The 21,587-nt window shown below is 46.8% G+C and overlaps 1 protein-coding gene across 1 annotated transcript in view; it reads left to right on the top strand.

The window, feature by feature from the left end:
- Window positions 1–19,994, top strand: part of tmc3 (transmembrane channel like 3) — a 28,144-nt gene extending 8,150 nt beyond the window's left edge. The window contains exons 8-21 of the mRNA XM_078427235.1: window positions 1,028–1,071; window positions 1,165–1,312; window positions 1,394–1,503; window positions 2,829–2,907; window positions 4,432–4,650; window positions 7,385–7,513; window positions 7,600–7,667; window positions 9,585–9,713; window positions 12,654–12,764; window positions 13,454–13,579; window positions 15,208–15,286; window positions 15,391–15,433; window positions 15,947–16,196; window positions 17,689–19,994. Coding sequence (XP_078283361.1) covers window positions 1,028–1,071; window positions 1,165–1,312; window positions 1,394–1,503; window positions 2,829–2,907; window positions 4,432–4,650; window positions 7,385–7,513; window positions 7,600–7,667; window positions 9,585–9,713; window positions 12,654–12,764; window positions 13,454–13,579; window positions 15,208–15,286; window positions 15,391–15,433; window positions 15,947–16,196; window positions 17,689–18,538 — 2,385 coding nt within the window. The 3' untranslated portion in view covers window positions 18,539–19,994. The remainder of the gene's footprint in view (window positions 1–1,027; window positions 1,072–1,164; window positions 1,313–1,393; window positions 1,504–2,828; window positions 2,908–4,431; window positions 4,651–7,384; window positions 7,514–7,599; window positions 7,668–9,584; window positions 9,714–12,653; window positions 12,765–13,453; window positions 13,580–15,207; window positions 15,287–15,390; window positions 15,434–15,946; window positions 16,197–17,688) is intronic.
- Window positions 19,995–21,587: the final 1,593 nt, after the last annotated feature.

Here is a 21,587-nt window from a genome sequence, read left to right as displayed (position 1 = left end):
GTTAAGAAACATTTGGAGAAGTACATGGATAGGATAGGTTTGGAGGGATATTTGCCAAATGCAGGCAGGTGGGGCTAGTGTAGATGGGGCATGTTGGGCAGTGTGGGCAGGTGGGACTAGTGTAGATGGGGCATGTTGGTCGGTGTGGGCAGGTGGGACTAGTGTAGATGGGGCATGTTCGTCGGTGTGGGCAGGTGGGACTAGTGTAGATGGGGCATGTTGGTCGGTGTGGGCAGGTGGGACTAGTGTAGATGGGGCATGTTGGTCGGTGTGAGTAAGTTGGGCCGAAAGACATGTTTCCATGCTGTATGGCTCTGACTGAACCATCCTACCACCAACTAGAGTAATCCTGACCTCCCATCTACCTCAGTCTATCTTTAATCAAACTTTACTGGACTTTATTTTGCACTAAACATTATTCCCTTTATCCTGTATCTATACACTGTGGACAGCTTGACTGTAATCATGTATAGTCTAAACTTTACTGGACTTTATTTTGCACTAAACATTATTCCCTTTATCCTGTATCTATACACTGTGGACAGCTTGACTGTAATCATGTATAGTCTTTCCGTTGACTGGATAGCACGCAACACAAAAGCTTTTCACTGTACCTCGGCACAAGTGACAATAAACTAAACTATGGGGATGCCTTAACTAGAAGCATTGCAGCATTACAAAGAGGTAACTATCTGGCATCTTCTGAAAGGTCAGGGGTGGACATTAAATACGGACATTGGCCAATCTCATGTTTCAATAGAAAAGTAGAACAGATGATTATTCATAGTAGGCAGGATACAGGGGTTGAAACGAAGAGGGAATTTGCCAATATTGAAGGCTATCATTGTTCCCTTATTTGCAGAAAGAAGGCAACTGGTAAAAGTACATCTTCAGAAGATTGCAAAATAATTTTGCCGATATTTTTTTTTTTGTTGAAAGTCCAGAACTAAACTAAGATAATGTGTAATGGGAAGCCTGTGCTGACCAGTAACGGCGCTAATGGTGAATGTCTATTTCTCTTTGCAAGGAAGCTATTCTGGAGGAGCAAGTGAAGAAGAAGGACAGAAGTCTGTAAGTATTGGCACCAGGCCAATCTTGGAGCCCGTCTTTAGCAGCCGGGCAAAGAGAGTCCACACTAACCTGGGTGGTCTGATGTTTCCACAGGGCAGTGGTTATCAGTCTGAGGATCCTTGCCAATATCCTGGTGCTACTCTCCCTGGCCGGGAGCATCTACATCATTTACTTTGTTGTTGATCGCTCTCAGGAGCTGGAGCGGACCAAGATCGAGCTCACTCTCTGGGAGAAGAATGAGGTAGAAGTTTGTCCTTCAGACGGTTGTAGATAGCAGGACCTAGTGCAGCATGATTGCACTCACTGGCTGCTCTGTGTTTAGGTCAGTGTGGTCGTGTCACTCATCACGATGATCGCCCCGTCTGTGTTTGAGCTGGTGGCCCAGCTGGAGATGTTGCACCCCAGAACCACACTGCGCTTTCAGCTGGCCAGGTAAGTCCTCACCTCACCCCAACCCCACCTGTCGACCACATTTACTGCCGACCAGAGGAGGCACCCGAGGCCAAAACCACCAGGCTCTTGAACACCACAAACACCAACTCAAGGAGGAAGGGTGGCGGCCTGAAACGTCACCGATCTATGTTCCCCACAGATGCTGCCTGACCCACTGAGTTACTCCAGCACTCTGTGAAACGTCACCGATCCATGTTCCCCACAGATGCTGCCTGACCCACTGAGTTACTCCAGCACGTTGTGACTATCTTTGGTGTGAACCAGCATCTGCTGTTCTTTGTTTCTAACTAAATGACGAACTGTCTTATGTAGGAAAGTCTGAAGAAGGGTCTCAACATGTTTTCTGGCTCTAATCTCAGCAGATGTTTAGCATGCACATTTTGCTTTTGGAGATTTGTGTAATCGCATTGCGACATGAAGATTTCATTTCCGATTAAATTTATATCTTCTAATGGTGCTATATGAACAATAAATTAGGCATGGTTTGATTGTGAAACACAGATTGTAAAGGCCAAGTCTTTGGGTATTTTTAAAGTGGAGTTTGACAGGTTCTTGATTAGTACAGGTATCAAAGGTTACGGGGAGAAAGCAGGAGAATGGGGTTGAGAGGAATATATAGATCAGCCATGATTGAATGGTGGAGTAGTCTCGATGGGCCGAATGGCCAAAAGCTACTCGAACTTCTTATAAATTTATGTCACTTTCTGTCTTAGAGAAGACAGACACAGAGTGCTGGAGTAACTCAGTGGGTCAGGCAGCATCTGTGGAGAACATGGATAGGTAACATTTCACAGAGTGCTGGAGTAACTCAGTGGGTCAGGCACTGGAGGAAAAGGATGGGTGACATTTCAGGTCGGGACCCTTCCTCACACTGGACAGAGCGGTCTGTCCTCGACAGAGGCCTCACCTTCGTTCCCCTCCACCCCACCTCAACGAGTTACAGGTCTGCCACGACGTCGAGCTTTTCTTCCTTCGCCTCCGCCTCAGAGACGATGGGAAGGACTCCTCACCACCCAATGATGGCCCCTTCTCCACCCGTCCCCCTCCTCTTGGAATCCCCAGACAGCCTTCTACCCTCGTTAGACCTTTTCATGTCTAACTGCCAGTGGGATATCAACTGTCTTTGAAAAGAAAAGTCTGCAGAAGGATCCCAACCTGAAACGTCACCCATTCCCTTTCTCCAGAGATGCTGCCTGCCCCGCTGAGTTACTCCTGCACTTTGTGTCTATTGTTGGTGTAAAACTGCATCTGCAGTTCCTTCCTACTCTGCCTCTGACTTGCCTCTTCCTGTCTGGTTTCCACAGGGTGTTGGTGCTGTACCTGGGAAATCTCTACAGTTTGATCATCGCTCTGCTTGACAAAGTGAACAGTATGAGTATGTTGGTGAGCATGAAGCTTCCGGCAACACGTGTTAGACCGGGGATTAAGTTAACACAGCCAAGGTCACTGTCTTTTCAGCATAAAGGTGTAAGATGATTTTCGGTCGAGCAAATTCACACACAACATGCTGAAGTGACGGGTGCAATTCAATGATACTCGATTGTCACATGTACCTAAGTGTCACATGTACCTAGGTGGAGTGAAATGCTTTGTTTTGTGTACAACCACACGCTGCCTCGGCAAGGCCAGCAGCATGATCAAGGACCAGTCTCACCCCGGTCACTCCCTCTTCTCCCCTCTCCCATCGGGCAAGAGGTACAGAAGTGTGAAAACGCACACCTTCAGATTCATGGACAGTTTCTTCCCAGCTGTTATCAGGCAACTGAACCATCCTACCACAACCAGAGAGCAGTGCTGAACTACTATCTACCTCTTTGATGACGCTTGGACTATCCTTGATCGCACTTTACCGGCTTTACCTTGCACTAAACGTTATTCCCTTATCAAGTATCTTTTCTCTGTATACGGCTCGATTATAACCATGTATTGTCTTTCTGCTGACTGGATAGCGGGCAACAAAAAGCTTTTCACTGTACCTCGGTACACGTGACAATAATCTAGACTGACTGACGGCAGACCTCGCCCGGGCAGTACAGGTGTGGTGTGACACCAACAACGTCACAAAGGTTCACCGATCATTCCTATCTTCTGCCAGCTGCCGCAGGTGGTAACAGACCCCTGCCCAACCCACCCAGGCCGGCCCCCCCTTTGTTCTATAGCAAGGGAATTCTGACCGGCGAGAGAATGAGCTGTGTTTAAATTAGCTGGAAATTGATGCTGCCTTGTTTGACAAAGCTTCAGGCTACACACATCAAGTGAAGAGATTGCACACACAGGTCATCACAATTGTGAGTGAACATCTTAAGATGTCTGCTGGGAATTTGGCATTTACAAAAATCGGCCACGTTTAATAAGTGAGTAATTAGTTGGCTGCAGAGAGTTTTGGTACAGTCTGAGGTTGGCGGTTTGTTATAAATACATTTGTTAGTTCTAATAAAATTGTTTTAAGATGTAATTTTAAAATGGAATAAATCTAAGACAATAAATACACATTGAACTGGTTTATTGGAGTGACACAGCAACACAGTGTGTAGATCTGTTGCCTGACACCACCAGAGAACCAAGTTCAATCCTGACCTCAGGTGCTGTCTATGTGGAGGTTGTACGTTCTCCCTGTGACCACGTGAGTTTCCTCTGGGTGCTCTGGTTTCCTCCCACATCCCAAAGACATGCGGGTATATAGGTTCATTGGCTTCTGTAAATTGCCCCTCGTGTGCAAAAGTAGGTTAACATGGAACTAGTGTCAACGGGTGAACGATGGTGGGCGTGATTCCGGCCAGCTCCCATGTTGTATCACCAAACTAAACTAAACTAAACCCTCAATGTGACTTGAACATTTAATAGGTTTGAACATGTAATGATGAACCGATGTTTAACCCAAGCTTCATGTCTGAGCTATTCTTGCAGGATAACACCAATGACACGGGCTCGTCGTTCTTGGCAACCAGGACTCTGCCAGAGGAGGAGAACCTGTCCACCATCGTCCCTGAGATCAGGCTGAGGCAGAACATCACCTTCAGCTCAGCTTACAACAGGACAAAACCAATAAGCAGGTTTAATAAGACAGCCACATTCGACTACAACATTCTGTCACAAGACCAGTGCTGGGAAACGTATGTGGGACAGGTCTGTGGAGAACTCTTTGTGTTATTCTGTGCCATTGAGCATTGAGCACCGTGGTAATCTTGGTGGCCACCTGTAGCTGGCCGTGTATCTGGGTTCCCATTGCACCCTTCCCCAGACTTGCACCATCGACCCACACTCTCGGTCGTCCGCCCCCACAGCTCAATCCCAAAGCAAACTCACCCCATGTTACCTCTGAAGAAGGGTCTCGACCCGAAACGTCACCCATCCTTTTACTCCAGAGATGCTGCCTGACCCGCTGAGTTACTCCAGCACGCTGTGAAACGTCACCTATCCATGTTCTCCACAGATGCTGCCTGACCCGCTGAGTTACTCCAGCACTCTGTGAAACGTCACCTATCCATGTTCTCCACAGATGCTGCCTGACCCGCTGAGGTACTCCAGCACTCTGTGAAACGTCACCTATCCATGTTCTCCAGAGACGCTGCCTGACCCGCTGAGTTACTCCAGCACTCTGTGAAACGTCACCTATCCATGTTCTCCACAGATGCTGCCTGACCCGTTGAGTTACTCCAGCACTTTGTGTCCCTCTACATGTTACATTAATGCATTAATCAGGATTGTAAAAGAAACATTTCCTTCCACGTTTAATATATTTATAATTATAAATGAAAGTTCTAAAAGTCAATGTGTAAAACCCATCAGTTCTTTCTCCTGGGTTTTGCTCCTAACTCTCTTCTGCAGGTTAATTCTTATGTTCAACAAACTCCAGGACAATACAAGGGAAGTGGGACTCTGCTTGGATTTAGGTTCATGTACAGGTTGGACCAGGTAGCGTTGATGGGCTGAATGGCCTAATTCTGCTATATAAATGATGTACTATAACAGCATTTAGAAGACACAAGGACAGACATTGATAGGAAAGGTTTAGAGGGAAATGGGGGCAAATGGGGCTGATTTGGACAGGGCATCTTGGTCAGCATGGTGAGATTGGGCTGTTTCACAGCTGTGTAACTCCATGACAATGTGCACATTCAAACAGAAATAATGTTGGAATAAAGCTTACACCAGGCAACACTGCTGGGGTTAGGGGTGGTTGGGACAATAAAGCTTACACCAGGCAACACTGCTGGGGTTAGGGGTGGTTGGGACAATAAAGCTTACACCAGGCAACACTGCTGGGGTTAGGGGTGGTTGGGGGAATAACGCTTACACCAGGCAACACTGCTGGGGTTAGGGGTGGTTGGAACAATAAAGCTTGCACCAGGCAACACTGCTGGGGTTAGGGGTGGTTGGGACAATAAAGCTTACACCAGGCAACACTGCTGGGGTTAGGGGTGGTTGGGACAATAAAGCTTACACCAGGTAACACTGCTGGGGTTAGGGGTGGTTGGGACAATAAAGCTTACACCAGGCAACACTGCTGGGGTTAGGGGTGGTTGGGACAATAAAGCTTACACCAGGCAACACTGCTGGGGTTAGGGGTGGTTGGGACAATAAAGCTTACACCAGGCAACACTGCTGGGGTTAGGGGTGGTTGGGACAATAAAGCTTACACCAGGCAACACTGGTGGGGTTAGGGGTGGTTGGGAGTTAGTAGGAAGGATAGTAAAGAGGATGAATTTGATCAGATCTGTATATCAGAGAATGAATAGTTTAGAATCAAGTACAAAGAGACTTTGAGATGGGGAAGGTGAGGGGAGAACCAGAGGAAAGAAGGTTGAAGGTCAGGATTACTCCATTACAAAAGGGATGAAGGAAGGCAAATGAAATTGTTCGGAGAAAAGGAATAGGAGATGTTTGAAGAAGGGTCTCGACCCGAAATGTCACCCATTCCTTCTCTCCAGAGATGCTGTCAGACCCGCTGAGTTATTCCAGCACATTGTGTCTACCTTCGGTTTAAACCAGTGTCTGCAGTTCATTCCTACATAAATGAAATTGTTAATTGGGCAATAAGGGTCCAGAGGTGGGATAATTGACAGGGTCATTGCCAACAGCAGTGTGTGAGTGTGGGTCAAAGTTGCAAATACTTCTCTGCCAGGAAAGAGCTTGCTCCATCTCGTGTTCATAACCTGAACAGGAACTCCACAGATGATTGTTGCACGCTGAGCATTCTAAAGGACCGTCACCATTATATAACCTTGGTGGATGTACAGGGTGGCTCGGTGGCGCAGCGGTAGAGTTGCTGCCTCACAGCGCCTGAGACCTGGGTTCCATCCTGACCACGGGTGCTGTCTGTATGAAGTTTGTACGTTCTCCCCATGACCTGCGTGGGTTTTCTCCGGGTGCTCCGGTTTCCCCCCACCCTCCCAAGATGTACAGGTTTGTAGGTTAATTGGCTTCTATGAATTGTCCCCACTGTGTGGGATAGAGCTAGTGACAAGGCGATCGTTGGTCGAAGCAACAAAGGGCCTGTTTCCGTGCTGTATCTCTAAACTAAACTAGCCATGAAAAAAGGTCACGACCTGAAACGTCACCCATTCCTTCTCTCCAGAGATGCTGCCTGTCCCGCTGAGTTACACCAGCTTTTAGGGTCTATCCATGGGGACAACTCCTTTCATTCCTGTAGTGGGCTTGTGATAAGTTTGTTAGTTCATAAGTTATAGGAGCAGAATTAGGCTATTCGGCCCATCAAGTCCACTCTGCCATTCAATCATGGCTGATAATTCCTTCCCCCTCAACCCCATTCTCCTGGCTTCTCCCCCCACCCCTGTTACAGATAGGCCTGTTCTTGCATCGGGCGTGAGCTAATGGGAAGGGCTTTGTCTGCCTGCAGGAGATGCTGAAGTTGTCCATCATCGACATGCTGTTCACAGTGGGCAGTATTCTGCTCATTGACTTCATACGAGGCCTCTTTGTCCGATACCTGAGTGACTATTGGTGCTGGGACCTGGAGAACAAGTTTGTGAGTATTGTATCTACGTCAACCCTGCACCATCTTCACAATTTGGTGTCACCACGTACTCATTATTTATTACAAATCTCTTCCAGCCTGAGTACGGAGAGTTCAAGATAGCAGAGAATGTACTGCACCTGATATACAACCAGGGTATGATATGGTACGTTGCAGCTCATTCACATGGTTTATTCAATCAAATATCTAAGATCGGTTTATCTAAGATACGAGCTGAGGTACGTGATGTCAATACTCAGTGTTAGATGAGCAAGATGACCAATGAAATAGGAATGCAGAGATAAGGGGAATCGTTGGGTGAATTTGATCAGAATGGTTGATGTGAGTATTAGAACACAGAGTGCTGGAGTAACTCAGCGGGTCAGGCAGCATCTCTGGAGAACTTGGATAGGTGACGTTTCACAGAGTGCTGGAGTAACTCAGCGGGTCAGGCAGCATCTCTGGAGAACTTGGATAGGTGACGTTTCAGCTTGGAACCCTTCTTCAGACTAAATAAGGGTCCTGTCCTGAAAAGATGCCGATCCATGTCCTCCAGCACTTTGTGTTCTATGCAAGATTCCAGCATCTACAGACCCTTGTGTTTGCACGTTGATGCAAGAAATCAGTTTAAGGCTCTGAAGATTTCCCTGCTCTACCCTTCAGTACGTCTGTGGTTGAGCTGATCGTGATCTTTGCTCTACGTAACCCTTGAGCAAACAGCAGCGAGCAACAAGACTCGTGGTTCAGCAGTTTCAATGTCCTGGAGGGTGGAACAAGAGCATTTGTATTTTGTACACTCAGCCACTAGAGGGTGGAAAAGCAATAGGATCGCTCAAAACCCCAGCATCATACGCACTCCCTCAGTACTGAGTAAATGGACCTGTCAGCATCTGCTGGGGAACTTGGCAAGGTCCGTGGTCAAGGGATGTCCACTCTCCATCACAGCATCTCCTGGAGACCAGTTGTTGCAAACAACTGTCCCAACTTGGAACCTGGCGCTCGGGAGAAAGGCAGTGGCAAGGCCAAGCCAGTGGAAAGGCCAAGCCAGTGGAAAGGCCAAGCCAGTGGAAAGGCCAAGCCAGTGGAAAGGCCAAGCCAGTGGAAAGGCCAAGCCAGTGGAAAGGCCAAGCCAGTGGAAAGGCCAAGCCAGTGGAAAGGCCAAGCCAGTGGAAAGGCCAAGCCAGTGGAAAGGCCAAGCCAGTGGAAAGGCCAGGCCAGTGGTAAGGCCAAGCCAGTGGAAAGGCCAAGCCAGTGGAAAGGCCAAGTCAGTGGACATTTTTAAGGCAGAGAGAGACGAATTCTTGATTAGAACGGGTGTCAAGGGTTATGGGGAGAAGGCAGGAAAATGGGATTAGGAGGCAGAGATCAGCCATGATTGAATGGTGGAGTAGACTCGATGGGCCGAATGGCCTAATTCTACTCCTATAACTTGGGGAAAGCAGCATCCTGAGCAAGCGTGTCCATCCACAAGGAATGTGCACCCAACACATCCCTGATCAGTTTTCCTGTGCAGCCATCTGCAAAATCCCCTTGCCTCTTCAACAAAGCTTGAGACACATGGAATGGCAGATGCTGATTAAATACACAGAAAAAACACAAAGTACTGGAGTAACTCAGTGGGTCAGGCAGCATCCCCGGAGGATATGGATGGCCTGCTAGATTACTCCAGCACTTTGTGTCCTTTTGTGTAGTAACCAGCATCTGCAATTCTTTGTTTCTGCACTAAGGACATGCCTGGTGATGTATCAGGCTGGGAAGATGGGCACAAATACTTGTTGGAAATCCTAATATACTCCCCGTTCCCCATCGCTTACCACTCTAGTTACATGTTTAAACCACTCCATAGAACCATGTTGATTCTACATAATCATTCCTTAAAGGTTGATATCCAACATTTTCCCAATGCAAGATGTGAGGCTGACTGTCTTATAGTTCCGTTTCCTCTCTCCTTCCTTCCATGAATATAGGTCATGAATTCTAAGATATTGACCTATTTTTGCTCTTTGCAGATCATAGTTGAGCTGGTATGCATTTCCAGCCTCCGTCTCCAGTGTTTGATTTCATGTTTATCTTCCATCCTTAGGATGGGAGCCTTCTTCTCACCTTGCCTTCCAGCATTCAACGTCCTGAAACTGATTGGTCTGATGTATTTAAGGAGCTGGGCAGTGCTGACGTGCAATGTTCCGCACCAGCAAGTATTCCGCGCGTCAAGGTCAGTCCTGGTGCATCGTTCCATGTTCAACGATAATTCATTGTAAAATATGGGGTTACTTATCTTCTGTAGACACAGAACTGGAATAACTCAGTGGGACAGGCAGCATCTCTGGAGAGAAGGAATGGGTGACGTTTCGGGTCGAGACCCTTCTTCTGACTGGTTGTGTTACTGACCCTGCATGGGTCAGCTTCTGACTGGGTTTCATTTCAATGGTCAATGGTTCTTCATCATCACCTGCACCAAGGTGCAGTGTATCAAGGTTATTGCCAAACATACGTACAATCCCCGATTAAGTACAGAATGCATAGAGACACCCCACTGAGTCTGTATGCAAGATGCCGCAGGTTTAGGGGCCATATCCCAGTCCCAGCTACAAAGGCCACAAAGGCCCATTGCATCCATCACCTCCGTCTGGATCGTCCCGTGACCCATCGTCCCTCTCCTCGTCCGGCCCCCTTCAGCCGTCGTGCCCCGGGGAGGAGGGGGGGGGCGGTGCCTTTGTGGAATTCTCTGCCTCAGAAGGCAGTGGCCAATTCTCTGAATGCATTCAAGAGAGAGCTAGATAGAGCTCTTAAGGATAGCGGAGTCAGGGGGTATGGGGAGAAGGCAGGAACGGGGTACTGATTGAGAATGATCAGCCATGATCACATTGAATGGTGGTGCTGGCTCGAAGGGCCAAAAGGCCTCCTCCTGCACCTATTGTCTATTGTCTCCCGACCTTGAAGGCACATTGTCCAGGAATTCAGTCGGGCACTTCCCCAGAGAGCTACTCACGTACAATTGCTCCAATCTGAAGAAGGGTCTCGACCCGAAACGTCACCCATTCCTTCTCTCCCGAGATGCTGCCTGACCTGCTGAGTTACTCCAGCATTTTGTGAATAAATCGATTTGTACCAGCATCTACAGTTATTTTCTTATACAATTGCTCCAACGATTGGAACATTTTGGAAGAGATGTGAATTTTCTTGATGCTGCTGTGGAACTAACTACAGTGGATTCTGTGTTACCACAGGCTGATGCAATCCAACAATGCTGTTTATGGATCAATAAGTTATGAGTGACCAGCCATTAGTCGGCATTCTGTTAGTGTTGTTAACACACAGTAACATATACAATAGTCAACAGCAATTACATTATAAACTAGCTAGAAGTATCCTCTTTAAAAAATCAATATTGGGGCAATATGGTAAATACTCCAAAGACGTACAGGTATGTAGGTTAATTGGCTGGGTAAATGTAAAAATTGTCCCTAGTGGGTGTAGGATAGTGTTAATGTACGGGGATCGCTGGGCGGCACGGACTTGGAGGGCCGAAAAGGCCTGTTTCCGGCTGTATATATATGATATGATGATATGATATGATTAGGGACAATGGGATGAAATAATTTCTGTCACGCAAGATATAATAGAGAGGTGGGGAGTTAACCCTTTTGCACCCGTGGATCTGTGAACCCTTTGGCACCTCATGTCTCCTGGTCCCCATCCATTCACACACCCTCTGGATCGTCTCTTCCCTTCTCCGCAACATTTTGCTTATTTCATTTCTAACTTTTCCGATGAATTAACAACATGAAACAGTAACTATTTCTCTCTCCACATATGCTGCCTGACCTGTGGTATCACCAGCATTCTGATTCAATTTCATATTTGCAGCATCTGCTAGTTTTCTATGGCTTTATGACAATTCTGTACTCATGGCACTTTAAGATTCAATAGTGAAAGGCCAGGATAGAGTGGATGTGGAGAGTCTAGGACCAGAGGGCACAGCCTCAGAAATAAAGGACATTCCTTTAGGAAGGAGATGAGGAGGAATTTCTTTAGTCAGAAGGTGGTGAATCTGTGGAATTCATTGCCACAGACAGCTATGGAGGCCAAGTCAATGGATATTTTTAAGGCAGAGATAGATTCTTAATTAGTACGGGTTTCAAGGTTATGGGGAGAAGGCAGGAGAATGGGGTTAGGAGGGAAAGATAGATCAGCCATGATTGAATGGTATAGACTTGATGGGCTGAATGGCCTAATTCTTTCCTATCACATATGAACTCATGACTTTATGAACTATCCTCCACAGGAGATAAAATGTCTTTAAATGTCTGGGCTGACACAAAATTCTTTAATTTTGATTCTCATCCTTCAACTCTGTGTCTATTGCAGAAGTCAAACAGGCCACAATGTTGTATAGGTGATAGTGATGTGAATTATCCACCATAGGAAGGCTGAAAGTTTGGGATGATCTGGTGATTGAACAAGTACTGGTACAAGCTATGACTACTGCTTGCTGAGAAAGGCTCATGGAAATGAGTTTGTGATCAACATCCAGTTAGTATAGTGGGGGACAGAGTGCTGGAGTTACTCAGTGGGTCAGGCAGCATCTCTGGAGAACATGGATAGGTGACGTTTCACAGAGTGCTGGAGTAACTCAGCGGGTCAGGCAGCATCTGTGGAGAACATGGATAGGTGACGTTTCACAGAGTGCTGGAGTAACTCAGCGGGTCAGGCAGCATCTCAGGAGAACGTGGATAGGTGACGTTTCAGGTTGGGACCCTTCTTCAGTTTCCAGCAACCTGAAACGTCATCTATCTATGTTCTCCAGAGATGTCGCCTTTCTTCTCTAGAAGAAGAGTCTCAACCTGAAACGTCACCCATTCCTTCTATCCAGAGATGTTTCTTGACCCGCTGAGTTACTCCAGCACTCTGTGTCTGTTTTTGTCAAGCTGTATTGACAGTTCCTCGTTTCTACTGCACAGTGGAGAACTTGGCGCACAGTTATCTGCAAATTGAGATTGATGTGAATCAAAAGATTAGGCTCCTCACACTGTCCTCAAACACACTGTCACTGAGGAACTCTACTAATTGCCCTGCCTCCACATTACTGCCCTGCAATGCTGTCAGCGATGTGCTGTGAGGATGTTCTGCTATTGTGTGATTTCTCTCCCAGGTCCAACAACTTCTACTTGGCCATGACCTTATTCATGCTCTTCTTGTGCATGTTGCCCACTGTGTTTGCTATTGCTAGATATCGCCCATCGCCAAACTGTGGGCCTTTCAGGTAAGATACTTTAAAATCATTATGATCATTATGCTTTCATATATTTTTTAATCTTTATATACTTTCAGTATATAATATACTTGAAAAACATTCATCGTCATTTAAACTTTAATATTCTTTAAAATCTTTATATACTTTGTATATATTTTTACATATTTTTCAGTATATACTTTATATAAATTATATACTTTAAGGGGTCACAGCTTAAGGATAAGGGGGAAGTCTTTTAGGACCGAGATGAGAAAACATTTCTTCACACAGAGAGTGGTGAGTCTGTGGAATTCTCTGCCACAGAAGGTAGTTGAGGCCAGTTCATTGGCTATATTTAAGAGGGAGTTAGATGTGACCCTTGTGGCTAAAGGGATCAGGGGGTATGGAGAGAAGGCAGGTACAGGTTACTGAGCTGGATGATCAGCCATGATCATATTGAATGGCGGTGCAGGCTCAAAGGGCAGAATGGCCTACTCCTGCACCTATTTTCTATGTTTCTAAGTGCATAATAAACTTTAAAATCATTAATATTCTTTAAGATCTTTATATACTTTAAGCATATATTTTTTATATACTTGTAAGTATATGCTCTATATAAATTCTATACTTCATATTTTAAAATCATCAAAAAAGAATGTTTGAATAAATAGCACTCAGACAATATTAATTGAGGGTTTGGATTTTAATGTTTTGAACAGTGGCCAGGATAAGATTTACGACATTGTGTCTGAGACAATCGTGAATGATTTCCCCGGCTGGTTCAATATGGTGATGAGTTATGTTACCAGTCCCGTGGTGGTTCTGCCTGCCCTGCTCCTGCTCTTGTAAGTTCAGTTTAGTTTATCATCGTCACCTGGACCGAGGTACAGTGAAATTCTTATGTTTGCCTGCTATCCAGTCAAAGAAAAGACTATACAAGATTGCAATCAAGCTGTCCACAGTACACGGATAAAGGGAGGGGTTGAGCAGGCTAGGACTTCATTATTTGGAGCGCAGGAGGATGAGGGGTGATCTTATAGAGGTGTATAAAATCATGAGAGGAATAGATCAGGTAGATGCACAGAGTCTCTTGCCCAGAGTAGGGGAATCGAGGACCAGAGGACATAGGTTTAAGGTGAAGGGGAAAAGATTTAACAGGAACCTAAGGGATAAACTTTTTACATAAAGGGTTGGGGGTGTACGGAACGAGCTGCCGGAGGAGGAGGTAGTTGAGGCAGGGACTATCGCAACGTTTAAGAAACATTTAGATAGGTACATGGATAGGACATGTTTAGGGGATATGGGCCAAATGCAGGCAAGTGGGACTAGTGTAGATGCGGCATGTTGGCCAGTGGCAAGTTGGGCCGAAGGGCCTGTGTTTGTATCACAACAGTTCATCTTTCCTGAATTAATTTGTTGTTGGATGAGGAACAGAAATGAATTTCAACTAAAATGTCACATGGGAGGATTATTAGAAGCAATCTCTCGTCATTTAACATCTGCAGTTTCTATTATGTAACGATAGACAGGAAGGGAGGAGACGTGGCAGGGATTTCTATCGCACAATTCCATACTTATGATTGTTCCAAACATTTAATGAGTGCATTACTCGTGAAACACAGTCGGCCTTTGGTGCAGGAAACGCAAGGGAGGGGTTGTAAACCGAGAAGTTCCACAGGCATCAGTGAAACAAATGACCAGGTTATGGAGGCACTAGTATCTGAAGAACTGTGCAGGAAGGAACTGCAGATGCCAGTTTACACCAAAGAAAGACACAAAATGCTGGAGTAACTCAGCAGGACTGGCAGCATCCCTGGAGAAAAGTAGTAGGTGACGTTTTGAGTCTAAACCCTTCTTCAGACATGCTGTCTGACCCGCTGAGTTACTCCAGCTTTTTGTGTCAATCTAGATAGATTCATGATTAGTACGGGTGTCAAGGGTTATGGAGAGAAAGCAGGAGAATGGGGTTGAGAGGGAAAGATAGAAAAGCCATGATTGAATGGCAGAGTAGACGATGGGCTGAATGGCCTCATTCTGTTCCTATGACTTATGAACTTATGAACATGATCAAGACTCGCCTAATGCATCCCACAACCGACATGCCTCGGGTTCTTCATGACCACGTAGGTAGCCATACGACCATCCAGTGAAGAGCTAACACCAATAACACTAAGGTATCACAAAATGCTGGAGTAACTCAGCAGGTCAGGCAGCATCTAGGAGAGAGGGAATGGGTGATGTATCAGGTCGAGCGAGACCCTTCTTCAGACTGAAGAAGGGTCTCGACCCGAAACGTCACCCATTCCCTCTCTCCTAGATGCTGCCTGACCTGCTGAGTTACTCCAGCATTTTGTGATACCTTCGATTTGTACCAGCATCTGCAGTTATTTCCCTACACCAATAACATTAATGTAAATTCAATCAACTTGAGCTGCATGTCCATTTTTGTGATTTGTTCCTTTTCCCCTTCCAGTATGCTGATCTATTATCTCCAATCAATCGCTCGCTCACTAAAGTTTACCAACAACCAACTGCGGATGCAACTGCAAGTTGTACGTACATTGTATTCGACTCTTGAAACGTTTGGCATGTTGTTACATGATTAAGTTTCATTTGGACAAAGAGCTGTGAATATTCAGGTCTTTTTTGCCTGCAGGAGAGAACGGAAGATAAGAAGAAAGTATCACAGATGGTAGCAGGTCAGAAACTCTCACCAATAAACATATTATTCTATGAAACAGGTTAAACTGGAGATTCATTACATTAGAGATCTTTTACATATATTTTTTTAATGTTTTCAGTATTTTCCCAAAGTTAATATGCTCTGTGTTATTTTAGTCTGAATACCTTTGAGTTTAGAGAGGATGAGTAAGGCACTGTAAACGTTTGCTGCTCGTTGAAGGAATTGCTGTGAACGGAATTAACCTGGAATTTTAGAAAGCTCTTCTTAGTCAAGTAGTTTTAATTTTTAAAGCAGAGATTGATAGGTTCTTGATTAGTCATCAGGCCATCATTGGGTATTTGTGATTGATGGGTTTTTGATTAGTACGGGTGTCAAAGGTTACGGGGAGAAGGCAAGAGAATGGGACTGAGGGGGAAAAATAGATCAGCCATGATGGAATGGTGGAGTAGACTTCATGGTGTGAAAGGCCTAATACTGCTCCGATGTCGTATGGCGATGGGTAACGTTTGCATGCTTCACTTGTGTGCAGCAAGGTTTCAGGAAGAAAGCAAGGGTGAGGAACATGAGAGTGATGGCAGCAGCCAGGGCTCATCCCTCCAGTCATCGCCGCACAGGAACGGGGGCCTGGTGAACACCGACTCACCGGCCAGTGCCAGGACTCGTGTCCAGAGCATCTCCCATCAGCTGCCTCATCCTGCCAACGCCCCGCGGGTCACCGATCAAATTCACCAGCCTGCTGGAGCTGCCCTGAATCAGCGGACTGAACACCACCCACACAGGTCAGTGCCCTTCCACTAATGACATGCACGGCTATAGTTTTAACTTTAGAAATACAGAACATACATCCAATACTACAACACAGTCTCACACTAACGGAAGGATCACAAAATTCATCAGGGCAACTGAGATTATAAATTCAGTTCATCAAATTTTCTGAAAGTTCATAGTCAGTAATAGGAAGCACAAAACTACAGATTACTACTGTGGTTCATAACAGCCTCATGACCTGCCAACATACAACAGTCAATAGGTCATAGGAACACAGTTAGGCCACCCTCTGACTAAAGAAATTCCTTCTCATCTCCTTTCTAAAGGTACGTCCTTTTATTCTGAGGCTGTGCCCTCTGGTCCTAGACTCTCCCACTAGTGGAAACATCTTCTCCACATCCACTCTATCCAGGCCTTTTACTATTCAGTAACTTTCAATTAGATCCCCCATCTCATCCTTCTAAACTCTGGCAAGTACAGGCCCAGTGCCGTCAAACACTCATCACTCGGTAGGAAGAAAGGTCTCAACCCGAAACGTCGCCTCTCCTTTCCCCCCACAAATGTTGCCTGACCTGGGTTACTTAGCACTTTGTGTTTTACTACAGTTATGTGTTTGTGTAGTTGAGTTTAGTTTATTGTCAGTGAAAAACTTTTGGTGCGTACTAACCAGTCAGCGGAAAGACAATACATGATTACAATCGAGCCGTCCACAGTGTAGAGATGCAGGATTAAAGGGAATAACGTGAATAACGTTTACTGCAAGACAAAGTCCAGTAAGCCCAGGTATACAGGGATAGCAATAAACGACCTCCCTCCTGTGGAAAAATAAGAGTTTAAATACACTGTGAAATATTCTGCAATATAATGTCTGGATGGGCAAAATGGCCGAATTCTGCTGCTCTCACATGATCTTATATCCCATATCTCCATATCCCTCCAAACTTGTCCTATCCATGTACCCGTCTAACAGTTTCTTAAATGTTGGGAGAGTCCCTGCCTCAACTACCTCCTCTGGCAGCCTGTTCCCTACACCCACCGCCCTTTGTGTGAAAAAGTTACCCCTCAGATTCCTATTAAATCTTTTCCCCTTCACGTTTAAACCTATGTCCTCTGGTCCTCGATTCCCCTACTCTGGGCAAGAGACTCTGTACATCTACCCTATCTATTCCTCTCATGATTTTATAGACCTCTATAAGATTAGCCCTCATCATCTTGTGCTCCAAGGAATCGAGTCCCAGCCTACTCAACCTCTGCCTATAGCTCACACCCTCTACATCCTCGTAAATCTTCTCTGTGCCCTTTCCAGTTTGGCAACATCTTTCCTATAACACAATACCCAGAACTGAACACAATACTTGAAATGTGGCCTCACCAATGTCTTATACAATGTCAACATGATCTCCCAACTTCTATACTCTTCTCTCTGGAGAAAAAGGATGGGTGATGTTTTGGGTTGGGCCAGGTTTGGACCTGCTTGTTTCTACACCTTGCTTGTCTCCCCAGGTACCCGGTAGCTGTGTCAGGAACCACGAGCGGCCACTACAGAGCCAAGCCACCGACCAGCCAGGTGGCCAAATTGCCGGAGCATCTCCGTGCCGAGGTGCCGGTTAGGAAGTGCGTGCGACCAGTTAGCTATTCCCCTGCGCGCGGTCCCCCACAGACGATCCTGGGCCGCCGGGTCCACACGGCCCGGTACATCCTGGTCAATGAGCGGGAATCCAGGAAGAGGATGATGCGTCCGGTCAGCAGAATGACCACACGATACACCATGGAGGAGCCCAGGGAGATGGTGGAGATGCTGCCACGCAAGGTGAAGCATTACGTCATGCACGGGGCACAGGGGGGGAGCTCACAGTTACACTTCAGCGTGGGGGAGGGGGGGGAGGAAGGTATGGCACAAACCTCCTTCACATCACCTCGCCCCCACTCCCTGTCAGACCTCCACCAACCCACTCGCTTCTACATCGGTGACAGCAAAGACAGTCGGCTGCTGATCGGGAAAGACTCGGCCCAGATTCAGTACGAATCGTACAACGAGGGGCACGAGGCTGCTCGGGACAATGTTGCACCTGGGACGTCCCACCATCAGGGACCTGCCATCCAAAGTACAGGTGCTCACATCAAGCGCAAGGCCAAGCAGAAGGCCGACCAGTCACTGACCGAATCAGACTCAGTATCCATAGCGTCGAGCAGCGACCAACAAAATAGCAGCACTGACCAGTACATACAGGTCATTCACAGCAAGGAGAAAGGTGCAAAACCTTCTAGTGACAAACTAAACAGACCCAAGTCAAGAGCAAATGTTGAACTAAATGTTACTGAGGCTAATGAGCTGATATGTTCCAATGTCTAGAGGGATACCTTTGTTTACGCACAAGGTCAACTTGTACAGAACGTACTACTGCGTGGTGTATCTATGCTGAATGTTATTTTAGTTGTTAGAGATACAGCATGAAACAGTCCCTTAACTCACCGAGTCCACACTGGTTCTATGCTATCCAATTTCCCATCCACTCCCCACAAACTGGGAACAATTCACCATCTTACTGACTCCCTGAGAGGTGTGTAGCAAGGAACTGCAGATGCTGGTTTACACTGAAAATAGACACAAAATGCTGGAGTAACTCAACGGGACAGGCAGCATCTCCGGATAGAAGGAATGGGTGACGTTTCTGGTCGAGACCCTTCTTCAGACTGAGAGTCAGGGGAAAGGGAGACACAGAGATAAGGAAGTGTAAGGCGTAAAAAAGGTGACATCAAAAGAGATGGGGTTCAAGGAAAATGTAGAATACTGTAGATCATTGTTAGCTAGGAGAAGGTAACAACGAAGCAAACAGATAAAAATTTAATCAGAGGACAGTCAGATTGGTCAGAGAACTAGAAGGGGGTGGGAGGGAAAGCAAGGGCTATTTGAAGTTAGAGAAGTCAATATTCATACTGCTGGGGTGTAAGCTGCCCAAGCGAAATACGAGGTGCTGTTCCTCCAGTTTGTGCTGGGCCTCACTCTGACAATGGAGGAGGCCCAGGACAGAAAGGTGAGTGTGGGAATGGGAGGGGGAGTTGAAGTGTTTGGTAACTGGGATATCAGGTAGGTTTAGGCGGACTGAGCAGTCTGGCTCACTGAGAAAGTTAGATTATTGAAAGAGCAATAAATCTATACTTTTGACTGTAGATTCTGAAAATCTACACTTGAAATAACCCCAAAATGCTGGAATTGCTCATTAGGTCAGGCAGCGTCAAAGGAGAGAGAAACAGATTTAAATAATTTGGGTGGAAGATCCTTCATCAGAACGAGGATTAAGTAGAAATAAGCAGCTTTTAATTCATTGATCGCAATGTAAACAGGCCATTCCCCCCAGCAATCACCCATTCACACTAGTTCCATGTTTTCCAAGCTTCTTATCCCTACACACCAGGGGCAACACACAAACCCCCACGTCTTTAGGATGTGGGAGGAACCAGAGCTCTCGGAGAAAACCCTCAGGGTCACAGCAAGAATGTGGAAACTCTGCACAGACAGCGCCCAAGGTCAGGATTAAACTTGGCTCTCTGGCGCGGTGAGGGCAGCTGCTCTACCACTCGTTCCATACACCCACCACCCCTTGTGTAAAAGTAGTTACTCCTTGCTTTCCTATTAAATCTTTCCACCTTAACCTAGAGACTTATAGGCATTAACCCTCTCTATTCCAAACCTATTGTATGAAACATTGTCGATGATGCATTATTGTAGGATGTTTCTCTACTGACTCAGCCAGACTGACTAATACCTTCATCAGAAGAAAGACATTCCTTTCTGACTAAATAAAGAAACATGATGACAATCCAGGAGACATGACTGCTTCTTTCATCAGAGGCGCAGCGGCCTTGTGGCTGAGGATGGTGGGACCATCCTTGCTGCCTCTTGGGTTGAGCAATGAGTAAGGCGACTTGGGAAATGGAGAGAGAGTGGGAAATGGAGAGAGAGAGAGAGAGAGAGAGAGAGAGAGAGAGAGAGAGAGAGAGAGAGAGAGAGAGAGAGAGAGAGAGAGAGAGAGAGAGAGAGAGAGAGAGAGAGAGAGAGAGAGAGAGAGAGAGAGAGAGAGAGAGAGAGAGAGAGAGAGAGAGAGAGAGAGAGAGAGAGAGAGAGAGAGAGAGAGAGAGAGAGAGAGAGAGAGAGAGGCAGGCAGCTAAAAAAACAAAAGGACACACACAAGGGCTGGAGTAACTCAGCATCTCTGGAGAACATGGAGGGGTGATGTTTCAGGGCGTGACCATTCAGACTGATTGAAAGGTTGGGGGGGGGGCTTCTGGGAGAGAGGGGAGACAGGATGAGGCGCAGCAGGTAAGAAGTGAACACAGGCGGGAGGGGGGGGTTCATGGGAAGATGGTTGGAACAAATTCCAGAGATAAGAAAGGAAGGTGGGAGACAGGTTGAAGATTGTGAAGCCAGAGGCAGGAGTGAGAGGGGAGAAATAAAGGGGGAGGGGGGGATCCAAGTGGGAGGTAATTGCTGGGGGTGGGGTAATTGCTGGGGGTAAGGTATTTTAGATTAGTTTAGATATACAGCGCAGAAACAGGCCTTTCGGCCCACCGGGTCCGTGCCGACCAGCGATCCCCGCACATTAACACTGCTCTACACACACTCGGGACAATTTTTACATATACCAAGCCAATTAAACCACAAACCTGCACGTCTTTGGAGTGTGGGAGGAAACCGAAGATCTCGGAGAAAACCCACGCAGGTCCCGGGGAGAACGTACAAACTCCGTACAGACAGCACCCGTAGTCGGGATCGAACCCGGTTCTCCGGCGCTGCATTTGCTGTAAGGCGGCAACTCTACCGCCGCGCCACCATGACCGCCCTTGCAGGGGTGGGGGTAATTGCTGGGGGTGGGGGTAATTGCTGGGGTGGGGGGTAATTGCTGGGGATGGGGGTAATTGCTGGGGTGGGGGTAATTGTGGGGGGTGGGGGTAATTGTGGGGGGTGGGGGTAATTACTGGGGGTGGGGTAATTGCTGGGGGTGGGGGTAATTGCTGGGGATGGGGATAATTGCTGGGGTGGGGGGTAATTGCTGGGGGTGGGGATAATTGCTGGGGGTGGGGTGTAAGTAATTGCTGGGGGTGGGGTGTAGGTAATTGCTGGGGGTGGGGTGTAGGTAATTGCTGGGGGTGGGGGTAATTGCTGGGGTGGGGGTAATTGTGGGGGGTGGGGGTAATTGTGGGGGGTGGGGGTAATTGCTGGGGTGGGGGTAATTGCTGGGGTGGGGGTGGGGTAATTGCTGGGGTGGGGGGTAATTGCTGGGGTGGGGGTAATTACTGGGGGTGGGGTAATTGCTGGGGGTGGGGGTAATTGCTGGGGGTGGGGTAATTGCTGGGGTTGGGGTGGGGATAATTGCTGGGGTGGGGGTTAATTGCTGGGGTGG

This window comes from Rhinoraja longicauda, chromosome 33 (assembly GCF_053455715.1).
Source record: "Rhinoraja longicauda isolate Sanriku21f chromosome 33, sRhiLon1.1, whole genome shotgun sequence".
Lineage (NCBI taxonomy): Eukaryota > Metazoa > Chordata > Chondrichthyes > Rajiformes > Arhynchobatidae > Rhinoraja > Rhinoraja longicauda.
The sequence above is the reverse complement of the archived record's forward strand: the minus strand, read 5'-3'. Positions and strand labels throughout refer to the sequence as shown.